The following is a 24,094-nucleotide window of genomic DNA, read 5'->3' as shown; positions in this document are numbered from 1 at the left end:
TTGCAAATTGTGATGTTTTTATTCAGTCTAAATTGACAAGGATGCTTATTTATTTTCTTTGCGATATTAGAATAGTTCAACAAAACATTGTCATATTCTATTCAATTTGTGACTGAACTGTTTCAATATTTTATTTGCAAATACACTTTGTTTGAATAAAAACTCTAACAACAGTGACTACTTTAGCTCTAACAAAGTTTGCTTTGTGTTTCAGGTCAAATCGAATGCTTGAATTGCATGTTGAGTCGTTGTCGTGGAATCGAAATAGATGCTAGAAACAATTTGGGTTTTACTCCGCTAATGAAAGCTGCCCTCCAAGGAAGAAATAAATGTGCCAAACTTCTTTTGTTTGCAGGTGAGTGGATAAAGTGTAAATAGGAACGGCGTGTTGTGGACACGACATGTGCGGCTTTGTAGAAAGTTGGAAAATTGTTAAGCGGTGAATAAAAAAACGTTCAACTTTATAAAAATGCATTTCTGTAAAAACAAAAACCGAAACTCATGTGGTTTTTATTACAGTTTGTGAAAAAGTCCTTCAGTTTTATATTTTGAGGTCCTACTAATATACTAATATTCATTTAAAAATGTAGTAAGAATCTTGAATCATTAAAACCATTAAACGTCAGAATAAGTGATCTTATATTAAAAATAAAGAATTTTGATAAAATAAAGGCAGATATCGAGCACAGTTTTATTAATTAAATATAACAACAGAAAGTTAACTGTATCTAATCCTATAACACCTAGGTTATATGGACTTCCTGAAATCCATAAAGACAATTGTCCCATAAGGCCTGTTGTAAGTTTTTGTAACACTCCAGTTTCTATATTGTCAAAGTTTGTTTACAACACAATTCAGTCTATCACTAATTTTAAACCTAAGTTCTCCATTACAAATTCTTTAGATCTAATAGAACATTTAAATAACATTAAAATAGAAGAGAGTTTTTAATTAGTTTCTTTTGATGTTTCCAATTTGTTTACTTCTGTACAAAGAGATGAAACATTACCTTTACTACACAACCTTCTAAACAATTGCAACATATTAGCAAAAGACAAAGATGCTATCTTAACTATGCTTAAAATCTGTCTTGATCAGGACTTCTTCCAAATTAATCAAAAAATTTATAAACAACCAACAGGTTTAACAATGGGATCTCCATTATCACCTTTTCTAGCTGATATTTTTTTAGACAGCTTAGAACAGAAATTTGTTAACAACAATAGCAATTTGGTGAAGGTATGTTGATGATTGTATAGCTCACATACAGGGAACTTAAGATGACGCTTTACAGATTTTGGATGATCTTAATAACCTCCATCCTAAAATCTCTTTTACATTGAAACCAGAATCTGACAATAAGTTGAACTTCTTGGATATCACTATATCTCGTAATAAAGATTTTCTCGAGTACAATATTTACAGAAAAGCTATCCAAACAGATCATGTTTTACATAAAACATCTAATCATCCAACCCAACATAAAATAGCTGCTTTCAATAGTTATATTCATAGGTTACTCAAATTTCCACTTTATAATAACTTAAATTTAGAACTTAATACTCTCAAGCAAATTGCTTTCAATAATGGTTATGATGCCAACATATTTATAAGCTTCTAAATAGAGCTAAACTAAATATTGCAGAAAAGCTTGCATATTCATCGCAATGTTTTCTTCAACCTAATGCTTCAAACAACATCAGATATTTCTCCTTTACTTATATAAAGGAACACTTTAGGTTCCTTTTTAATCAACACCAAAGATAGGATGAACACACTTGACAAAAGTGGTATTTATAAATTAAAGTGTGATGATTGTTATGCCTCTTATGTAGGTAGAACCATTGGAAAGTTATCTACTAGAATTTCAGAACATTTAAAAAGACCAAACCCTTCAAGTTTTGGTCAACACATTATCCAGTAAACACAATTTTAACATCAATACTGGTTTATCTATTTTACATGACATTATTAGAAAAACTATTTGGAGTTGGATTTATTGGAAGATTTGGAGATTACAAAGGAAACAAATGGAAACTCTCGTTTTTTAAATACTCAAATTAATTTAAATTGTACTAAATTTAAACATATTTTTAAAAACTTTATTGCATCTTCACCTCGTAGGGGACCTAGCTCGGCTTGTTAGACTTCCTGCACTGAGTATACCCACTAAGAATTTATTAATTTCATACTTTGATCAACATTACTATTTTATTCTTCAATAATTTACAAAACTAGCTTGCTCAGGTTCAATTGATCTATGGTTGGCGTTAATGACACTCTCTATACCTCTGCGTAATTTTAGATATATCATCTCCACAGTTGTATATTTCAACATCTCCCACTGTGAGTGTTGGTCTTGAGTAACGCTTTGACATATTAATTTTATAGTTCTCTCATTGACCGTGGGTTTAACTGAACTACTTGGATTATACCCCATCTATACACTCTGCTTTCAATTTTGATTTTTAATTTTAGTATTTTAATTTCATCGTCAGATTTCTTCTTTTATACAGTATTGATAGTGCTTGGTAGACCCTTTTATTGTAGTCAACCACCCACTGTCTAATAGATTGTTTAATCTATTTCTTGCATTTCTACTTTACGTCCACTTTAGTTGCTCTCAAACTAACACCCTAATTATTATAGACAGGTTTGAGTGTGAGATCTGGATTATGCAATCTACTTAAAATATTCTATATAATTGCATATTTCATCAGGTGATTACCTATAGTAGTGTCAGTTGGACCTTTGGTCAATGCTTAGTTTCATAGAATTTTAAAATGTGCAGATCATATCTCCATGACTGTGACTGCCCATCCAAGCTGTCATATGTCACACGTCACCTTAACATTTCAGTTAATATCGGGAGCCATTCTCTCTCCTGATGCCGACCATAATAGTAGCTTCGCCATTAAAAAAAAAAAGTGTTTGTCCTTGAGTAGTGTAGTGTGATGTACAATTTTATGTTTATGACATTCTATAATTGTTGGATAGGCCAAAATTGGCGAAGTAAGTCTAAAATGTTAATCACATAAAAACTTTTATCAACTTCGAGTTTTTTATCAAAGTTAATTAATTTCTTCAGTTAAAAAACGTTTCTTGGCTTATTTCAGATGCCCCTGAAGATGCTATAGGAAGCGAAAGTACTTGGGCAAGATTTAATTATTAAAACTGTGCTCGATATCTGCCTTTTATTTGATCAAAGTTCATTTATTCGAGCATTCAACCTTATATCAAATTATATATATGTTCAAGAAAAAGTAGAAAAGGAATTGTGACGGCTGGAAAATATAATTGAAACAAATTTTAAACCACTTGTTATAAACGTTGATGATAGTGATGTAACCTCGGAAACCTTTTTTGGATGGTGCTAGAAAGGTCACCACTGGAGACACTGCGGACGGCAGCCAGATGGTTGGTGGAGAGCGAGTCGTGGGTTCGAAACTAGCTTTTGGAACCGGGAATGGGTCCAACGGACGAAATAAGTAAAGATAGGATAAGAGATATTAGAAAAGATACAGAAATAAACAAAAAGATAGATGGGTAAAATTACCCAAGATACGATAAGATAGAAACAGAGCGCCACTTAATTTTTTTGGGGTTTAAGGAGGAAATTAAGAAACCTTAGAAAAGAAAAGAGATAAAGAAAGATATTTTGGTTCTGAGACCAAATCGAAGGAAAGATACTAACAGTTAATTATTAAATAAATTTGGTCAACACACTATATAAACAAATAATAAACATATTAGGTGGACTTCGTCCACCTACTTACCTACAAAACTTAATCAGCCTGATTTTTCTTCTGGTCGAAGGTATAATAATAATTTAATATAATAAGCAAATATTCAGAGTTATTATTATATCAGGAAACTTGTTAGGAGTCGACAAATAAAATACATACATAAAACAAAAACAATATATTCAACAACACAATGTCGGTAGCTGAATGTACATACAAGTAATAAAAATACACCATCAATTATGAAATGGTGCTGTACACATAAAAATAAGCAGTAATATGAATAATAAGTACCTTTACAAATACAACAATATAATAATGCACAGGTTCAATTATCAGCGAAGAGAGCCTGATAGTGAGTAAGAAAAGAATTCAACCAAAGTTGATTAAAGAAGGTCTCTCTTTGCTGTTTAATGGGCATATCTCGAGACACTAGGTTAAAAAGGTATAACAATTATAGCAAATAACAAAAATTAATCAAATCTAAATTTACAAGAATACAAAAAGATTATTGAAATAAAAATTTAACCAAACCGCACTTGGTTTAAGTTGATTATCTATCTCGCACTGTTATTTAGAGAACTAAATGTTCGTAATTATTATTTATTGAAATTTCTTAGTAGCTGATGGAAAGTTCGTAAGAAAATATTGAATGTTCTTTAAATTGAATGCAAAAATCAGTAGTTACTCTCAACTACAGGTGAAGACATGGATGAACTTAGATTCGCCCAGATGATTGAAAAAAATATGATACCATACCATATTATTCGCCCAGATAAGTGGAGATACTAAGATTATGGCAACTTACAGTAATTCCTGATGACTGCTGCACTAATTCACTGAAGTTAATTTACTTTACTATAATACTTTACTTGTATCAAGCACTGAAGTTAATTAAAATTAAAGGTAATCTATACCAATATTTAGTCTAATATGATATTATATCAAAAAACTCAAATATACAAGTGTATAGACACTTGGAAAGAAAATGCACAAAGAAGGTAACACAGAGACGATAATATGAACGAAGCGCCCCACGAGAAGTAAGTCTTTTCTCAACGAGTGCCCATTCAGAAGTAACTTGGTTCCTATAAAATTTTACCAAACTACCCAAAAAAAGGTGAGGGTATCTCCCACTTAAAAAACTACCCAAAAAAAGGTGAGGGTATCTCCCACTTAAAAATGATAGGACAGTAGGACAATTAGGTTATTATAGAAAGAAAACATTACTACGTGCCCCGACAATATTTATCAAATTTATCATAAAGGACCCGGCCTTAAAGCCGGAAGGAATTAACCGAGGATTACCTAAACCTTCGTTTTTAATCAGTCGGTTATTCCGTATTTTGAGGTAGTCGATAGTTTCAATAAAAATTTTGCCTCTGTTAAACCGACCATGAGCGTATCAGCACGGGAGTAAAAGAATTAACAATAATTTAATATTTTAATCACAAAAAAAAATGTTACAGTGACATATTACCCAGTTCTTCAGAATAATGTTTAAAAGTAGCCGAGATCTCGATCTCTGCCATATATTTACGCCGAACTCAAACGAATTATGAATCACTTTGTATTTTTATTCCAAAAACTAACCGTTTTGCAATATTTAAACTTTTTAGAATCGTACAAACAACTATAACACAAATTATAAATAAAACTTATATTTTTTGAGAACAACCTGTATATAAAATTTTTTGGCCATTTTTGAGATAAAAATATAATTTCTTGTTATTTTTTCGTCCTGTATAAATGGTTCCTATTATCGGATATCAACTAAAAAGAATCAGGTTCTTTGTCTCGCATTTTTGCAAAACAAAATATAAATTTCGTATAAACGAAAATATAATCGTAAACGCGGTCCTGTTAAAGGCCTATACGTACTAATATTTACGAGTACTGCAGAGCTTATTGAAATTTAGTATAGAGTAAACATTTTACGAAACATAAGTACATAAAATTATAATGGATAAATTTTTGTAAGAAATGTATCCAAGTGTTGCTACGCCACTGGTAGCAATTAACTTACACGTCTTAAAATCTACCAAGGTAAATTCTCCAGCAAATTCTCATGGAAGCCGATAATGTATTTAAAAGATATTTTTCCCCTTAGGGTAACTTTCTCCGACCAATTACAAAAACTTCCCTGTTAGAAAAGAATTTAAAAGGTGGGTTTTACCTATCTCTGTATAGAAATATCGAAGTTGTCCTCCGTCCCCCGCAAATCCCTTGCAATCAGAATTTTAAATAAATATAAAATTGTCTTTACATAGCTTATAGTTAAAAGCTGAACGCTCATTCTTAATCAAGTATACTTCATCTAATTTACTTACCGTTGCACGTCATCCTCGTCATAACCCGTGAGGCCACATGATACCAACACGAAATATTTAGGCGGTAAGTGTGTTTTTTTTTAGAATCACTTTGCCGAGTACACTGGCATTACAGCCACTAGACATATTTTATTATATACGCGTAGAAATAATATTTAAAGATTTCTATTAATGTTAACTTAAAGAAATACACAATAATATGTTTCATTTTATTGGTATAAATGCATTACATATAAAGCGTTTTTATGAAGAACATTTGTTCGGAACACACTGTAACTGTAATCGAAAAAAGGTGTTATTTTGGCATAAATTGGTAACACTTATTTGACAGTTGCGGTGTTGACACTTTTTATTTTACATTTTCCATAAAATAAAATATCTATGTATTCCATTTTATATCTTTATACGACGCATACAAGCGGCTCAAATTATTTTTAACAATATTATTTTTTAACTCTTGTTTTGTTTTTATTTATCTACATTAAATATTAATTTGTTTTGTTGTATAATCCACTTTTGCAATAATTATGTGACCTATTTGATTTAACATGGATTCAGGATTTTTGAAGTTATACTTCTATACGCGCGCTCCACGTTGGAAATTTGTATGGGAGTGAATCTGTGAAATCATTACATATGTAAGATAATGAGTAAGAGAGAGACAGAAGATATATTTTCTCTCTCTTCCTCTTTCGAATATAAAAATGTTTATTATTATATATATATATATATATATATATATATATATATATATATATATATATATATATATAAAGATATATATACATATATATATATAATAAAATATTTATTAATATTATTATTTATGTGATATGTTTTGTATTATTTATTAAATGTTCATAATTATATTAGTCTTTTGTATTTCAAAATAATAATCTCAATAAATCACTGTATGATCCAGAACTGTCAATTTTGAAATATGTCTGTGTCATGTCCTCGGTAGTATAGTAGTCAGTATCCCCGCCTGTCACGCGGGAGACCGGGGTTCGATTCCAAGTCGGGGAGGACTTTTTTTATTAATATTATTACATGGTAAATTAAACATATATGCGTAAGTAGAAAAGTTATGTATATTATTGTCATTTTTAAATACTTATGATTATTGCATTTTAATTTGTATTGTATTATTATATTAATATCAAAATAAACAATGAATTTTACTGCAGAGTATGTGTAAAAAAATTTTTGCATTCCATATATGAAAATAAAAATATACATTTTCATCAAAATATTGATTCAATCCTTCACTTACTATACTCCTATTACAGGTCAAAAGTTGTTTATTAATTGTTAGTAAGTTGTTCTTGTAATTCTGTTTTTCTTTCTGCTATGTCTTACCTATAGCATTACATATGTAATGATTGTGCAGATTGACTTCCAAATAAATTTGTAACAGCGAATGCGTGTATAGAAGTGTAACTTCCACCGGCAGTCCCACCGGACTGCCACACCCGTTTTTTTTTTCTATACTTTGGCAACTATTTCAACTTTGATCTCTGTCAATGATAATGACATGCATCGGTAAGTAAATTAGATAGACTGTATATTCATATTGAAGAAAACATCCTTAGTTGAAGTGATAATTATTAGTAACATTTTAATCTGTATCAGTGCTCGTGTATTGTTTCGCTAGTGTAAGGTGGATAGTGATCGGCGGTTTTAATAGAAGAACTTGCGCTAAAACTTTGGCTAGATACATATTAACTTAGTTGTAGTAACATTCAATTATTAAACTACGTACTGTTTAAACTGCCTGTGTTCTTATTTCTCACGCCAGTGGGTGGTCCTTCAAGTTGGAAGTAATTACATTACTTACTAAATGGTAGCAAGATCGCCATTCTAATTTGTTGAACAAATGTCCGTTTAATTCTACCATATATTATGTATTAATTAGTATGGTAGTAGTAAGTATGTATAAATATTAATGTATTAATAATTATTACAGTCGAGCCAAAAGTAATAAAATGTAACTCATAATCATATTTATTAACTATAATTATATCATTCGTACACTTAAAACTATTTAATTTTATATTACAAAACCTCGCTTAACACTTTTTTCGATTTCTCTGAAAGCTTGTTTGGAAAAATAATATCAAAACTAACGATTAGATCACCACGCCTAGAGGGTTCCTTGGGAAATGGCAATCCTTTCCCAATTAATCTTTTAACAGTCTTTGGGGAAATAACCTGCGATGAATATTGAAGGTTAATCTGTTCTCCCGAAAGTGTAGGAACCATAATCGAACAACCAGTCAAAGCTTCTTTCAGGCTAATATTTGCGGTATATCTAAAAATATGTTATCTTTAATAAAATATTATTTTAGATAATATAAGGAACTGTACATAGTAAAGTTTGTATTTAAAGGACATTCTTAGTGTTGTTGATAACAGTTTTTCTAAACTAGTACACTATGCACCAAAACTAACGCATAATTTTAAAATTTTAATTTTATCCTTAATAAATCATTTTTTATTTTTCTTTATTTTATAAAGTTGGTTTTCGAATAACTATAGTAAACTCTTTCTTAACGGACACCTCTCTTCGCCGGACACCTCCTCTATACGAACGGTTTTTAACCCTCAACTGGCGGCGTCGTGGTGTATTCTGTCGTTACCTACTTACTGGGGTCTACCGGACCCTATTTTTTTGTGTTTTTTTTTTGAAATTATTAAAGACGTAATTCATTATTTCGTTATAATTTGTAATCATTTAGCTTGAATAAAACAATATAAGTTCGTTTTTTATTTATTTTTCTATATATTAAATGTAACATAACTTATTTATCAAGGTTTTCTGACAGGAGAACATAATTTTTTACAAAAGAAATATAAAAAATAAAATCACTATTTCTTACTTGATTTGTTCGTTTCATATAAAGAACAAGGAACTAAAATATACAAACTCTCTAATTAAAATATATTATTATCAACAACATTTATCATTAACATTTTTCTAAATGCAATTCTTGCAAACATATGCCCTGCAGTCGCCGCACATGGGTCGGGAACATTTGCTGCATGACATTTTTGTTTGTTTGTCATTATTTCGATCACAGATAACACATCTCTTTCGTTTCTGATTCTGATTATTTAATTCTCCCCTTTCTGCTTCAGGTAAAGCTTTCTTTAGTTTTCTACTGATACCCATGCGAAGCTCCCTAGGTAATTGAAGTTGTACAGTCTTATATTGAGATATGGTTCTGCAAGTTGTCTTGCAAGAATTTTGTAAAAGGATAAAGGATTGACACCTGCAATATTCAATATTGTGAATAAAATAGTCATTGGTCATCGCCTAGTTCGTCAGTTAGTAGAATATGTGGTACATTTTTGATCTAGTGCATCCACACCGCCTTTTGTTTGATTATAGAAGCAAATGATTTCAGGTTTACTAGATTATATGTCCTCACATTTGGTTTGATGCATTGATGATATTAACACAACTGCATAAATGGAAGATCCATCAGCTCTGCTCCGATTTGGAAGGAACTGCATAGGTATTTCCTTTTTTTCTCTTGAGCGTGCCAACATAGGTTAGTCCTCATTTTTTAAATACATCCATGACTTCGGTGGGTGAAAACCATCTGCTGTGATATCATTTCGGTGTAAATTAGCAATTGAATGACACAGTCTCAACACCGCTTGTGTTGGTTTCATAAAACATCCCTCCTCATTTGTTAGAGAAAAACCATCACTATCCTTGCCATAGTAAATATAACCATTATACAAATAGTGGGTACGTGCGTCTGTTAGGGCCATAATTTTCAGTCCATATTTTTGAGGTTTATTAGGTATGTATATGCGGAACCTACATCTACCGCAAAATCCTATCAGCATTTCGTTGATACAACACAATTCCCTTATAGAATAACAGCTGCACAGCTTGCGAGCAACACACACATATACTCTTTTCAAAGACATGATGGATCTCAATATGCCTTGTCAAAAAGTAAAGATTTTGACAAATGAGTCCAAGAAACTGACAAATTTTAATTTTTTTGCTGATTTTTGATTCTTCTTGTTTGCAGTGTTAGATTTCGTTTTTGAGAATAAGTCACTCTCTACAATATATTGTCGGAGTATAGCTTTAATTTGACCCAGACGAGGTTGCCATTTCTGAGTTTCTCTCTTTTCAAACCTGAACCCCGGAGGGACTGTAGTGGTCATCATCGTGTTTTGTCGGAAAATTTCCCAGATTTTTCTATTATTTGTCTTGTTATTATTATTTCTTGGGTTATTTCTCTTTGTATCAAAGTTTTAAGTCTCTCATTGATTATGTGTAGGATTATTTTGCTGGCATGTGAGATAAGAGAGATGGCTTTATAGTTGTCGCATTTATGGAAGCTGACTTTTTTATGTATTGTCGTTATTGAAGATTTTATCTAGTCGTCAGGCCATTGCTGGGAATGCCATATTTTGTTACAGTGCAAGTGAAGCAATTTTATCCCAGTTTCTTCTGTAGCTTTGAGAATTGCTGCTGTTATTATATCTAGACTTGCTTTGTTATACTTTAGTTTACTGATCGCTAGTCATATTTCATTCTCGAATATGTTAGGTTCTTCTTCGATTTTTTTCAGAAGTTTGGTTAGCAAGTTCCTGGCGTTGATCACCTTTATATAGATCCCGGCAATATAATCTCCATGTGTCTGCTATATCTTGTCTGTTGGTTCCCAGGTTTTCTGCGTGGTCTTCAACGGCTCAAGTTCTGGTATTACAGTATCTTGTTATGTAGCGTATTTTCCTAAATCGATTTCTTGGCTGATTGTTTTGATCGTGGCTCTCAATTTCTTTGCATATATTGCGATCCTATAGTTTGTTATCAGCCTTGCAGTCCGTTTATTGTTGTTTCGAGAAACTGTTCAGTATATTCCCTTTCAGTTAACCCTATAACACTAACCATTCGTAAAATTTACGAGCGATAATTATTTTTTTAAGATTTGGCAACCTTGCATGAATTGTAGAAGCATAGGTATTGGAGTTGATTCTACAAGGCAAGATTGAGGGTAAGGGAGGCCCTGGACGTAGGCTTATATCCTGACTGGCTAACCTCAAGAAGTGGAGTGGTTTAACGTCAACTGATTTATTTCGAGCTGCTGTCAATAGAATAAGATGGGTCAATGGGGTCGCCAACATCTCTAGAAGATAGGCACATTTAGAAGAAGAATTTATTGGAGTAGCTTCGGTAATCAGTTTATCGAGTACATTCACAGTGTAGTTGCCTTTCTTTGTGCAGTCGTTAACCTCAAGATCGCAGTTGCTTCGTATTTTTTACGAAAGGTTAGTGTAAACGTCAGTTTTTTATCTTGGTATTATTTTCTTTTCTCATTCACGGACAATTTTATTAAAAAATGGGTAAAAAATTTGACGATAAAAGATCCTTAACCCAATTAGAATTGGAATTGGAGGCCGAAAAAATATTGATAGGTAAATTAGATGATGGTAGCCTCCAATCAAATGACGAAACTTCTAGTAATTCAGAAAGTAGACAGATTGCAAAATTGTTTCAGACCGACTAAATTTTTTGGTGATGAAAACAGCAATTTTCAGTGTAGCAGTTCTAGAACGAAAAAAAAAACAAGCCTAATAACCACTCTACTTTTGTTTCCATGCCTAGCACTTCATGTAGAGTTCAATATGAGATTTCTTCTGTGGAAACCGACATTCAACAAAACCATTCATTTCAGCAAACAATAACTCAGCCTCATCAAAACGAAAAAGGTAATAAAGAAGTGTGTTTTCAACAAGTTGAAAAGCGAGGAACTCAGAAACATTGTGGACGAATCTGAACTGCATACTTTCAATTTGATACTACAAAAAGAAATATTTTGCATATTGTTTAAGGACCATCTGGACAAGCAAAATACGCTAATCCACTATTAGATGTATTTCAGTGTTTAATGAATGATTCTAAGTTCTAAAAAATTCTGTTGCACAGCAATATTCAAATAAGCCTAGAGTCTAAAAATTTTAAAGTTTTTAAACATACTAATTCTATCGTAACAACGGATGAAATAAATGCTCTTGTTGGACTACTTATATTTTCTAGAGCACAAAAAGATAACCATCTTCTTAGTAGAGAGATGTTTGATTCTAAAATGTCTGGCTCCGTTTATAGAGCAGCGATGAGCTGCGAAAGATTTGATTTTCTTCTACATAATATTAGGTTCGATGATAAAACCACAAAAACTGAAAGAAAAAATATAGATAGGTTTGCCCCTATCCGGGAAATATGGGATAATCCAGTAAAATAAGGCAAAAAAGGGGGCAAACCTCGGAATGAAAGATAATAAGCTGAAAATTTGCATACGTCTTTATTTTGATGGTATGAAACTTACCTCAAAAGTCTCATATAATCACGTGTCCGCGACTTAGATATTAAAGGTCAAAGGTCACGAAAATGAGTTTTCTGCAAATATCTCGTTTTCCTTACACTTCATGACATTTAAGGTGGTAAGAAAAATTGTAGAATGGAAAATTCTCTTCAATTTTTGTCTCCAGTACTTTTATGTACCTTCAACCCTTCTTAAGATAGAGCGCAAAGAGTGGGGGACCGCTTACCTGTGTATACGGTAACGCGAAGTCAGCCAGTAGGATTCAATAAATAATAAGTTATATTGTTAATTATTTACTTAAAATACTATTATTATCATTAAATTTTTATTATTTATTATTTAATAAACTGTATTTATAGATATTAATTATAAAATATATATTTTTTATATAATATTTATTTTATTTTTACTCAGACTACACTAAGAACATTAAAGCAATGGAACAACTAAGAAAAACTGCCGGTATTTCAAAATCTTACGAACTCCGTTTTGATGAAACAATGAATGTGCCTATCAGCTAAGAACAATTTTTATTGAACACATCTAATAAAAAAATCTTTATAGACATGCCTATCGACAAATTAAAAGCTGTTAATATCACTACAAAACAAGCCAGAGATGATGCTGATGTTCTCATTGTAGAAACAGCTATTGCAGAGTCTGAACATGTAGGGAAAACTTGTCCGTCATTGTAGGAGAAGATATTGATTTGCTAGTTACCTTGATAGGACGAAGCTCAATCACATCAACAAGAATTTTTTTTTTAAATTGGTAAGGGTAATGCGGAGACAAAATTATATTCATCGAAAAGTTTGATAAATACCCTCATTCTAAGAAACACATCTTATTTTTACATGCGTTTAGTGGATGTGATACGACTTCAGCGATTTATAGGAGAGGTAAAATATCGTTTATTAAAATGTTCGAAAAAAATCACCATTTACATCAGTTACCTCAACTATTTCAACAAAAAAACTGCTCTGTACAAGAATTATTTGAAAATGGAGTACGTATTTTCTTAGCAGCGAATAATGCTCCAACATCAGAAGACGATATAGACTCTTTTCGATACACCCAGTTCATCAAATCAACAAGACTCAACAAACCAGTGCAGTTATCAAGTCTTCCACCTTCAAGTGCAGCAGCTCGTCAGCATATCATTCGTGTCTATTATCAGACCCAAATTTGGTTGGGAAATGATTTAGAACCTCAAGAATTCGGCTGGGTAATGCAAAATGAATTTCTGGAACCAATAACAACATTATTACCGCCAGAACCAGAAGAACTGCTGAATACAATATTTTGCAATTGCAAGAAAGGTTGTGGTTCTAATTGCGGATGCAGGAAATCAGGATTGCAATGTACTTTAATTTGTGGACAGTGTAATGGACAATCATGTCTAAACGCTTCATCAACTTCAGATGATTTCAATGAAGAACGTGAATATGCACCTGATATTCTTGAATATTTTTATTCTGATACTTTAATAAACGAGAATGATGATGATGAATCCGATATTGAGCGGTCAGAGGAAGAAGAAGAAGAAGAAGACGATGAAGAAGAAAATTAATACAAATATATTAACCATACATAATAAAAGAATATATATTAGGTATATTTGTAACTTTAATAAATCGATTATTGGATTAATAAATAAATATATAATTTAAAAAAATAATAAATATGATTTTTTCAGTATTTAATTAAATATAAAAATGATTATTGTTGAGTTCTGCACTTGATCTTAATTTATCGTATATACAGCTGTTGAAAATATCATTAAAGGTCATTTGAAATATTTCATTTAATATTGTATGTTTGTTAAAAATAAAATAAATATTATATAAAAAATATATATTTTATAATTAATATCTATAAATATAGTTTATTAAATAATAAATAATAAAAATTTAATGATAATAATAGTATTTTAAGTGAATAATTAACTATATAACTTATTATTTATTGAATCCTACTGGCTGACTTCGTGTTACCGTATACACAGGTAAGCGGTCCCCCACTCTTTGCGCTCTATCTTAAGAAGGGTTGAAGGTACATAAAAGTACTTAAGATAAAAATTGAAGAGAATTTTCCATTCTACAATTTTTCTTACCACCTTAAATGTTATAAAGTGTAAGGGAAACGAGATATTTGCAGAAAACTCATTTTCGTGACCTTTGACCTTAAATATCTTAAGTCGCGGACACGGGATTATATGAGACTTTTAAGGTAAGTTTTATACCATCAAAATAAAGACGTATGCAAATTTTCAGCTTATTATCTTTCATTCCGAGGTTGCATCCTTATTTTACCGGACTAGGAGGAATTTATTTTTAATTTGTTTACTCACTCACTTTTAGGGGCCGGTGCCCTTTTAGGATGTATATCCCGAATAAGCCGGCCAAGTACGGAATTAAAATTGGGATGACTTGCGACGTGGGTACCAAGTACATGTTAAACGCAGACCCTTACCTCTTCAAACATACGCACACAAATGAAGAATCTCTAGGAGAATACCATATTAAAAAGTTGACTGAAACTATTTACGGAAGTTACCGAAACGTCACAATGGTCAATTGGTTCATTTCAATGAAACTTGCGGATACTCTTTTGAAGAATACCCTTACAACCTTAAAATTATTGGTACTTTGCGGCAAAATAAACGAAAGATACCCCTTGAAATGATTAGTCTTAAAAACAGAGAAATTGGAAATTCAATATTTTACTTTGACCGAGAGAAGACGTTAGTGTCGTATAAATCCAAGAAGAACAAAACCGTTCTAGTTTTATTGACAATGCACGAAAGTTCAGTTGTTTGTCCAAGTACTAAAAAACCAGAAATGATATTGCACTATAACCAAACAAAGGGTGGTGTAAACACTTTGAACCAATCACGAGAAAGACTTTTATGTTAAATCTACATTAACAACTCACAGGATTATGGCTTGAAAAGCGTTTTGCAATGCCGATTTTGCAACGCTCGGTGAAGCTTCTGGTTAGCGATTTAATTCAAATTCCTTTGGAAGTTGCTGACCTCAATTAATCTTCTAACAAACGTACTACATGCTACATCGTTTCCTTCACAAAAAAAATGACGTCACTTTATTGCAATCACTGCAAACGAGCATTGTGCGCAGAACACCGTGCTCGTTGTTGCGTTACCTGTGACGTGGATAAATAAATTCTGAATTTTTTTGCATATTTTAGGCATATAAATGTTCCTATGTTTATTTAAACAATTAATTAAAACTTTGTCTTTTTTTTGGGTTGTACTTTTTTGGAATTGAAAAAAAAATGGATATATTACGAATGGTAGTGTCTACGGGAGTGTAAAAGGTTATAGCCCAGTCTGGTTATACAAAAATCATCGACTTCACGGCAAAATGTTTCGCAGATATCTGAAGCTTTTAAGACATAGGTGGGGGTTACTAGATAACGAATAGATAAAAAGATACTCCTACTTTTACCTTGCCTTTTTTTTAAACAATAATTTATGGTTAAAATTTGATTTTTTATCTATAAGTTTTTTCCCTTATAATTTAAATAAACAATATTTATCCCATTTTTTATATCAAGAATATCTTTATTTTCCCGCTTTTTCAATTAAAATTGATAAATAGCTTACGGAGATATTTGCAAAAAAGCAGTTTTTTTGCACTAATTTATAAATTTAATTAATTTTTTTATTAACGAAATAAAATGTTATTAATACATTTCAACATTGAGGAATTACCGTCCTTTAAATTTGTGCGAAATTTCCCCCCGATCGGCCAAATAGTTTAAAAGTTATTCAATTTGTTTATCCCTGGGACTAATTATTTAAACCATTGAACTTGCCCTATGAATGATGCTAAACACATTTAACAAATTTCATACGATTCTTTAAGACTTATACTATCTCAGAAGTTAAATGGATATTGAGTTTTCATCGAAATTATTTACAAAATAAACGTTTGAAAAAGGGGTATGTTTTTTACTTATAAACAATTGTAATACCTTCTATATTTTTCAAGCTACAGACCTGTACGTACAACCATTAGATAGCTGGTAAAAAAACTCACATTTAACAAAAAAATAAACCTTCTATGAACAATAGGAACGAAGTTAGCGACAATTTTTTTGTTAATTATATCTCCATTGTTTATAAACATTAAGAAGTAAAATTTGCACAAATTTTAAATGAAAATCTAAACTTTATATTGAATTTTATAGCTATAAAATTCATCAAATTTTTCGAAACTTAAAACCTTTCGAACGAAACTTTCGAAAGATCGACATAGGAAAGTGGAGGGGAAACTGTTTTAGCTCCTCGCTGCAAAATTTAATATTATGGTTACGGATTTATCATTCAAAAGCTTCAACAGTTCTGTAAGAATCTCATCAGGTCCATTTTCTATTCCATTTTTAGCGTTTCTTATTGCGTATTCTACTTCTTCTTTCAATATGTCTGGCCCAGTTGCATTGATTATCTGAGTTAAGTTGTTTCTATCGTCTTCAAATAATTCATTCAGGTATTCTGTCCATCTTTTTATTTTATTCTCTAGATCTACAATAAGATTTCCATCTTTGTCTTTAAGTTTACCTATTTCGCATTTCTTTATGCTTCCAGTTATCTCTTTTACTTTTTTGTGCATATTGAACGCATCGTACTTTTTCTCATAGGTTTCCATTTCTTCAAATTGTTCTTTAATCCACTCCTCTTTAGTTTCTTTTATTCTCTTTTTTATGTGTTTATTTATTTCTTTGTATTTGTCTGGGTAATTCTTTATCTTTCTTCTTTGTTCCATCAAGTCTAGTATATCTTGTGTCATCCACGCCTTATTCTTTGTTGTTGTTTTTGTAAGATGTTTCTTTCCTGCTGTTTGTATAGCTGTATTTATGTACTTTAATTTTTGGTTAACGTTGTTTGTATCGTTAATTTGTTGCTGCACTGAACGGAGGTTTTCATTTATTTCTTCTCCTGTTTCTTGTCGTATATTTTTGTTTCTAAGTTTATTTAAATCTAGTGCCTTTCTGTGTGGTCTTCTAATCTTTTTTGGTCTCGCCTCTATCACAGTAACTACCGGGTTATGATCTGAGCCTATATCAGCTCCTGGGTACGTCTTAGTACATTTAACAGCATTATGATACCTCCTTGCTATCATAATGTAGTCTATTTGATTTCTCACTATTTTTTCTTTGGTATGTTGTGGAGATGTCCATGTATATAACCGTCGAGGAGGTAATTTGAAAAAGGTATTTGTTATTACGAAGTCTTCACTTTGGCAAAATTAAATCAATCGATCTCCTCTGTCATTTCTGTTTCCAAGCCCATATTTTCCTACTTGTTCTCCTACCTTACCTTGACCCACCTTGGCATTAAGATCGCCCATGTTAATGTATGGAAAGACTGACTTTATGAGCCCATTATGATACCTCCTTGCTATCATAATGTAGTCTATTTGATTTCTCACTATTTTTCTTTGGTATGTTGTGGAGATGTCCATGTATATAACCGTCGAGGAGGTAATTTGAAAAAGGTATTTGTTATTACGAAGTCTTCACTTTGGCAAAATTGAATCAATCGATCTCCTCTGTCATTTCTGTTTCCAAGCCCATATTTTCCTACTTGTTCTCCTACCTTACCTTGACCCACCTTGGCATTAAGATCGCCCATGTTAATGTATGGAAAGACTGACTTAATAAGTGAAGACAAACAACCTGCAACAAAAAGGTTCAGTCCTAACAGTGAAGTCGAATAAATGAACCAAATTTTAACTTTTAAACCAATGTATGTAAAGAAAATAAAAAAAGTAAAGTTCAATAAACATTGCAAAATTTAATAAGGCAAGTGATGAAAAAAATCGACTTATTTTATCAAAGCAGTAAGGCAGATTAGATTAATATTGTATATCATATTTGTAAGAAAAATAGAATAAAAATCAATATTGTTAATTATAAAAATACAAACAATTATAATTAATATAAGGGAATATAATAATATAATGTGTAAAAAATTACCTGAAATTTAATTTATAAAATATATAAGTATTATTACATCATTGATATAAAATGAAAAAACATATGTTGATTTTCCGGGAATTTCCGAGATTTATGGGGGGTGAAAATTATGTCATCATTATTAATACTGCGACAGACTATTCGAGCAAAGTGAATTTCAAATAGACTCAATTTTTCCGAGTTTTCCCATATTTTCCGGCCAGTGAAAACTATGTAGTTATTCATTCTCTCCACTTTCCTATGTCGATCTTTCGAAAGTACCGTCGTTTCGAAAAATTAGATAAATTTTATAGCTATAAGTTTCAATATAAAGTTTAGATTTTCATTCAAAATTTGTGCAAATTTTACTTCTTAATGTTTATAAACAATGGAGATATGATTTTTTAAAAAATAGTCACTAACTTCGTTCCTATTGGTCTTAAGGTCTTAAGGTTTAATAATAAGGTTTTTTATTTTTTAATGTGAGCTTTTTTACCAGCTATCCAATGGTTGTACGTACAAGTCTGTAGCTTGAAAAATATAGAAGTTATTACAATTGTTTATAAGTAAAAAACATACCCCTTTTTCAAACGTTTATTTTGTAAATAATTTCGATGAAAACTCAATATGCATTTAACTTCTGAGATAGTCTAAGTCTTAAAGAATCCTATGAAATTTGCTGAATATGTCTAGCATCATGCATAGGGCAAGCTCAATAGTTTAAATTATTAGCCTCAGGGATAAACAAATTAAATAACTTATAAAATATTTGACTGATCGGGGGGAAATTTCGCACCAATCTAAAAGATGGTAATTCCTTGATGTTTAAATGTATTAGTACCATTTTATTTTGTTAATAAAAAAATTAATAAAATTTATAAATTAGTACAAAAAACTGCTTTTTTGCAAATATCTCTGTAAACTATTTATCAATTTTAATTTAAAAAACGGGAAAATAAAGATATTCTAGGCATAAAAAAAATGACATAAATATTGTTTATTTAAAATATAAGGGAAAAAATTTATAGACAAAAAATCAATATGTGACCATAAATTATTGCTTAAAAAAAACGCAAGGTAAAACTAGGAGTATCTTTTCATCTATTTATCATCTAGTATCCCCCACCTATGTCTTAAAAGCTTCAGATATCTGCGAAACATTTTTCCACCTTTTTTTTTAACCAGACTGGGCTATTAGTATTCTAGGCTTAACATCCATAATCATCGTTAATTAATATTAATTTGAAATAACATTTTATGTATTTTCCACTTCGTTGTAAGTTTTTTAAACTGTGGTATACAACCAACTATTGAGCTTTTTCCCTTTTTAAATTACCTCGATATACATACCTTGATTATATTTTTTTCGCAACGAAAAATATAGTACAATGTAAGATAAGATAACTTCCGCCCTTTCTGAAAAAGAAATCGCAAAGGAAGCGTTGTCATTTAAAAAGAATTTGCGAGTTATACGCATTTGGCACATTTTCAGATTAGCTATTAACAAAATCCATTTTCAGAGTTGAAATAAATGGAAGATTTGAAATAAATGGTATTCTGCACTATCTTAATTACATAAATCAAATGAATTTTTGGCCGCAGTAGTTAGATTTTCAGTTTTCCGCAGTTCACTGCAGTAGTTCGGAATTAAAAATGTAAAACCATTTTCCAAATAATTGATGGATTCGACCGTTACTTGATGGAAATTCATTTTATGTAACAATAAAACACTGACATTTTGTGGAAGTTTTGAAAACAAAGTTTTCAGTGTTTTATTGTTACATTTTCCAAATCCAAGCTAAATAAATGTTGCCAATGTTTTTATTGTTTTCCAGTCAGGTTCTATATAATCTCGGAGGATAACCATAAAATACACCACTGATTTTTAATCTAAAAATATCTTGACTAAATAGAGACCATTATATTAATTAATTTACAATTTACCTTTACAATGTACCTCAAATTCTTTATAACTTGCAAATATATATGCAAATACTAGTAGCTTTCAGCAAAGGCTTGCTGTTGATCTTATTCTTCTTATGGTGCCTATCCGTTACGGATGTTGGACACTAACATGGCTATTCTGACTTTATTGAGGATATGCGTTATGCAGCCAGGATATTCTTCTTCGTCCTGGACCTCTTTTCCCATGCACTTTACCTTGAAGTATGGTCCGAAGTAGGTTGTATCGTTGTTAATTGCGCATTATATGGCCCAGGTATTCTAGTTTGCGACGTTTTATGGTTATGACTAGTTCGCGCTCTTTACCCCTTCTATGTAGTACTTCTTCGTTGGTTACTCTGTCTATCCAAGAAATCCTCAACATGCGTCTATATCCCCACATCTCAAATGCTTCGAGTCCTGGTGCTTTTTTTGCATTTGACATATTTATTAAACCTTTGATTTCTTCAGGGGAGGTGTGTGTTAATCCTATTCTTTCCTTTTTCCTTTTTAGCCTTCTGGATGCGTTTTCGACTTCTTCCGTGAATTATTTTTGATAGTTTCCAGAACGCGAATTTATTTGGATTTAATTTTTGGATATAGGTGTCTGAGCTTTTGTTGCTCTTTAATCCTTTTATCTTCTTGGGTCCTTGTGCGGTAGGCTCTTCTTCTCCTATTATTTTTTTCTGATCAGGTCTTTTAATTCCGTACTTATGTCTCTAAATCTTTCTTTTTTTTGTTATTATTGTCTCTTCTTTTGAGCTGGCATCGATGGCGTTCATTAGGGTTTGTTCTAATTTTACCACACTGTATTCTAGTTCTGCGATATTATTTATTGTGGGTATTGCACCGATGTTTTCGCTTACAATTCTTTTGAAGTTTGGCCAGCTGGTTTTTTTCTTTTTGTGGGACTGCAAATAGTTTATATCTATTGCGCTCAGGGTCAGGACGATTAAATTATGTATTGAGTCGCCTTCGTTTAACGATACCAGTTCAAACTACGAAGGGCTCAAATATTGTCTATAAAATAAACCACGTTAGTGGTTAGCGCAAAGTTGTGCCTCCTGCTTTGGTGGCAAAAAACTAAACAATTTAATGACTTTTTCTGTCCTCTGGGCTGTCGAAATGTTCCAATATTAGTAGCTTTCAGCAAAAGCTTGCTCTTGCTCTAAGAAATAAAATCCATATATTATGGGCAATAAAATAAAAAAGCCATAATCTCACTAACGTGGAAGGTATTTTGGAGACATAAGTTGAGCCTTTCGTAGTTTGAATTGGAATCAAAACCGAGTCGACTGATGAGGTGGGGATTACACAGAAATAACTGTTACATCGCTCTATTGATATCGATTCAAACACGGAATGTTTGACTAATTTGTGCTCCAAACGCCATAATCTAGTGATGAGCTGAAATTATGCTTCACTTCCATCATATTGATGAAGTTCATTCATTTACTTTTATTTATATAAATTAATGATGTGTTTGGATTCATATACGAAACGTCTTCAATAAAGGATGAAGTAGCAAGATCCTTTTGTTTTCCTCTCCAATTTTATAACCCATAACTCTCCCACAAATGTCCTTGTAAACTATATTTTGTATTTCAATTGATGAACGTACTCGTATTATATATATATATATATATATATATATATATATATATCCTTGGTACTTGAAACAGTTTTTAATCATTACCATCAGTTTATTATTGACTCCTACAGTTGGCAAGTTATTCCGTAATTTTTATCTTACATAGAGTTAAAATCCTTCTTCAAATCTATGAATGCTAGATAGACTTCTCCTTCGAAATGATATTTGGTTTTGATTGCATCTACGTCGTATATATGTACTTCTAGTTCTGTCTTATAGTGATTTAACAATATTTTTCCAAGTGTTTTTATCTCTGCTGTTTCTAACATCCTTTTTGTCCTATCTGTGCCAGGTCGTGTTTCTGCAGCATATGTCATTTTTGGTCTGATGACTGTTTTCTAAATTCTGCCTTTCGTTTCTTTCCCGATATTGTTATTTCTCCATATTTTTCATTCAGGCAACCTGTGGCTCTCTTTGCTATATTCACTTGATCTTCTTCTTCTGTTTCGAGCTTTCCGTAACTAGATAATGTGATGCTTAGATCCAATCTACATCACTTGTTCTGTTATCTGACCTTTTATCTCCAATTTACATTTAAATAAATTTGCTTTTATAACCATACATTTTGTCTTTTTTTGAGCAATTTGACATATTAAATTTTCTGACGGTTATATTAAATTGGTGCACAATACGTTGTAAATCATCTTCACTTTGAGAGAGTAGTATTGCGTCGTCTGCATTGCAGATTATTTTAAGTCGTTTTTCTCCCATTTGGTACCGTTGTTTAGTTTTTACTTTTTTTATTATTTCATCCATATAAGGCAGAAAGATAGAGTACTCAGGGAATTTCTCTGTCTGATCCCATTGCCAACTTCAATAAAGTCTGTAAGTTCTTCTACTTTAACTTTTATTGTGTTGTTTTGGTAGATATTATCGATCGTTTTGATTATCCCTAGAGTTATCTCTCTTGCTTACAATAAGTGGATAACGTCCTTTAATTTGATCTGATTAAATGTCTTGTTAAGTTCTACGAAACATAGATATAGCGGCTTGTTGTAGTCTAACGATTTGTCTTGAACTTGCCTCATTATAAATATGCAAAGTCTGCAAAGTATTTCAGTTAAATACTTAAAATTTGGTCATATACTCCGATCCCCTAGTTATTTGGTGGCATGTCTTCATTCCAGGCTTTGTTGTACATTTATAAGAATACTTATTTCAAAATTTCCTCACAGAATATATTTGGGTCTAAACCCAATATTGGAGTACCGGATTAGATGCGTACAGCTCTAACAAAAACGAAACAATTACATTGTTATTAACAATAATCTTGCAAAGAACAAGTAAAGTCACTGAAGTCATTTCCATAAAGCAAAGGCTATTTAGCGAGGATAAATCACACATTTAGCAATACTTATGCTATGTGTAGCAACAAAAAATCACAACAACGTATTAAATTGTTTGGATAAAACCTAGTAACATTCTAACAAAACTTACCTTATGTTACTGTCTTCTCTTTTAAAAATCTTATGCGGTTTATCTCTTATTACGAATACTACATCGGCAGGGACGTTTCCAGTGTTTTGATCTCCTTCTTGCGGAAAAGTAACTTTAGTTCCCTCCTTCCAGCCTGGTTTAATATTAATAGAAAGTATTTTATCCTCGCGTTCTAGTCTTCCATTCCTTATTACTTTTCTGTTAATTCTCATGTTTTTTGTACAACCTAACTCAACAGTCACAAATAAATTATAAACAAAACGATTTTTTTATTTAACCTTTTGTAAAAGTAGGAAATATCTATTGAAACATAGAGAAATGTTGTTAACAATATACAGTATTCAGTACTAAAATTGAAACATAGATGTCTCTTTGTGCGAGATGTCGTATTCAAATTAACTAGTGTAGACCTGTCAAGTAATCCTTAAACCATTAATTATTAAGGCCTAATTGTTAAAAATGGTGTTAAGTACAGAGGAGAAAGTGTTTCTTGTGGAGCATTATTTTCGCTCATACGGAATCGGCCGACGTAATAGTGCAAGTCTGCAATACGTGTGTGATCAATTCACACAACGGTTTAATAAACGTTCTCCAAGTAATGCTGTAATTTTGAAGGTTGTTATAAAGTTTAGAAATACGGGTAATGTATTGTGCCAACG

The 24,094-nt window shown here is 31.5% G+C and overlaps 2 protein-coding genes across 2 annotated transcripts in view; one reads left to right on the top strand and one right to left on the bottom strand.

Moving 5' to 3' along the window:
• LOC140446594 (uncharacterized) overlaps positions 1–24,094 on the top strand; it is a 391,872-nt gene that overhangs the window by 317,015 nt on the left and 50,763 nt on the right. Inside the window, exon 5 of the mRNA XM_072539162.1 lies at positions 215–355. Coding sequence (XP_072395263.1) covers positions 215–355 — 141 coding nt within the window. The remainder of the gene's footprint in view (positions 1–214; positions 356–24,094) is intronic.
• Positions 8,104–24,094, bottom strand: part of LOC140446916 (dnaJ protein homolog 1-like) — a 32,072-nt gene continuing 16,081 nt past the window's right edge. The window contains exons 3-4 of the mRNA XM_072539505.1: positions 23,436–23,661; positions 8,104–8,385 (exon numbers count right to left, since the gene is read on the bottom strand). Of these exons, the coding sequence (XP_072395606.1) occupies positions 8,130–8,385; positions 23,436–23,661 (482 nt within the window). The 3' untranslated portion in view covers positions 8,104–8,129. The remainder of the gene's footprint in view (positions 8,386–23,435; positions 23,662–24,094) is intronic.

Source organism: Diabrotica undecimpunctata, chromosome 7 (genome assembly GCF_040954645.1).
Source record: "Diabrotica undecimpunctata isolate CICGRU chromosome 7, icDiaUnde3, whole genome shotgun sequence".
In the NCBI taxonomy this organism is placed as follows: Eukaryota; Metazoa; Arthropoda; class Insecta; order Coleoptera; family Chrysomelidae; genus Diabrotica; species Diabrotica undecimpunctata.
The sequence above is the reverse complement of the archived record's forward strand: the minus strand, read 5'-3'. Positions and strand labels throughout refer to the sequence as shown.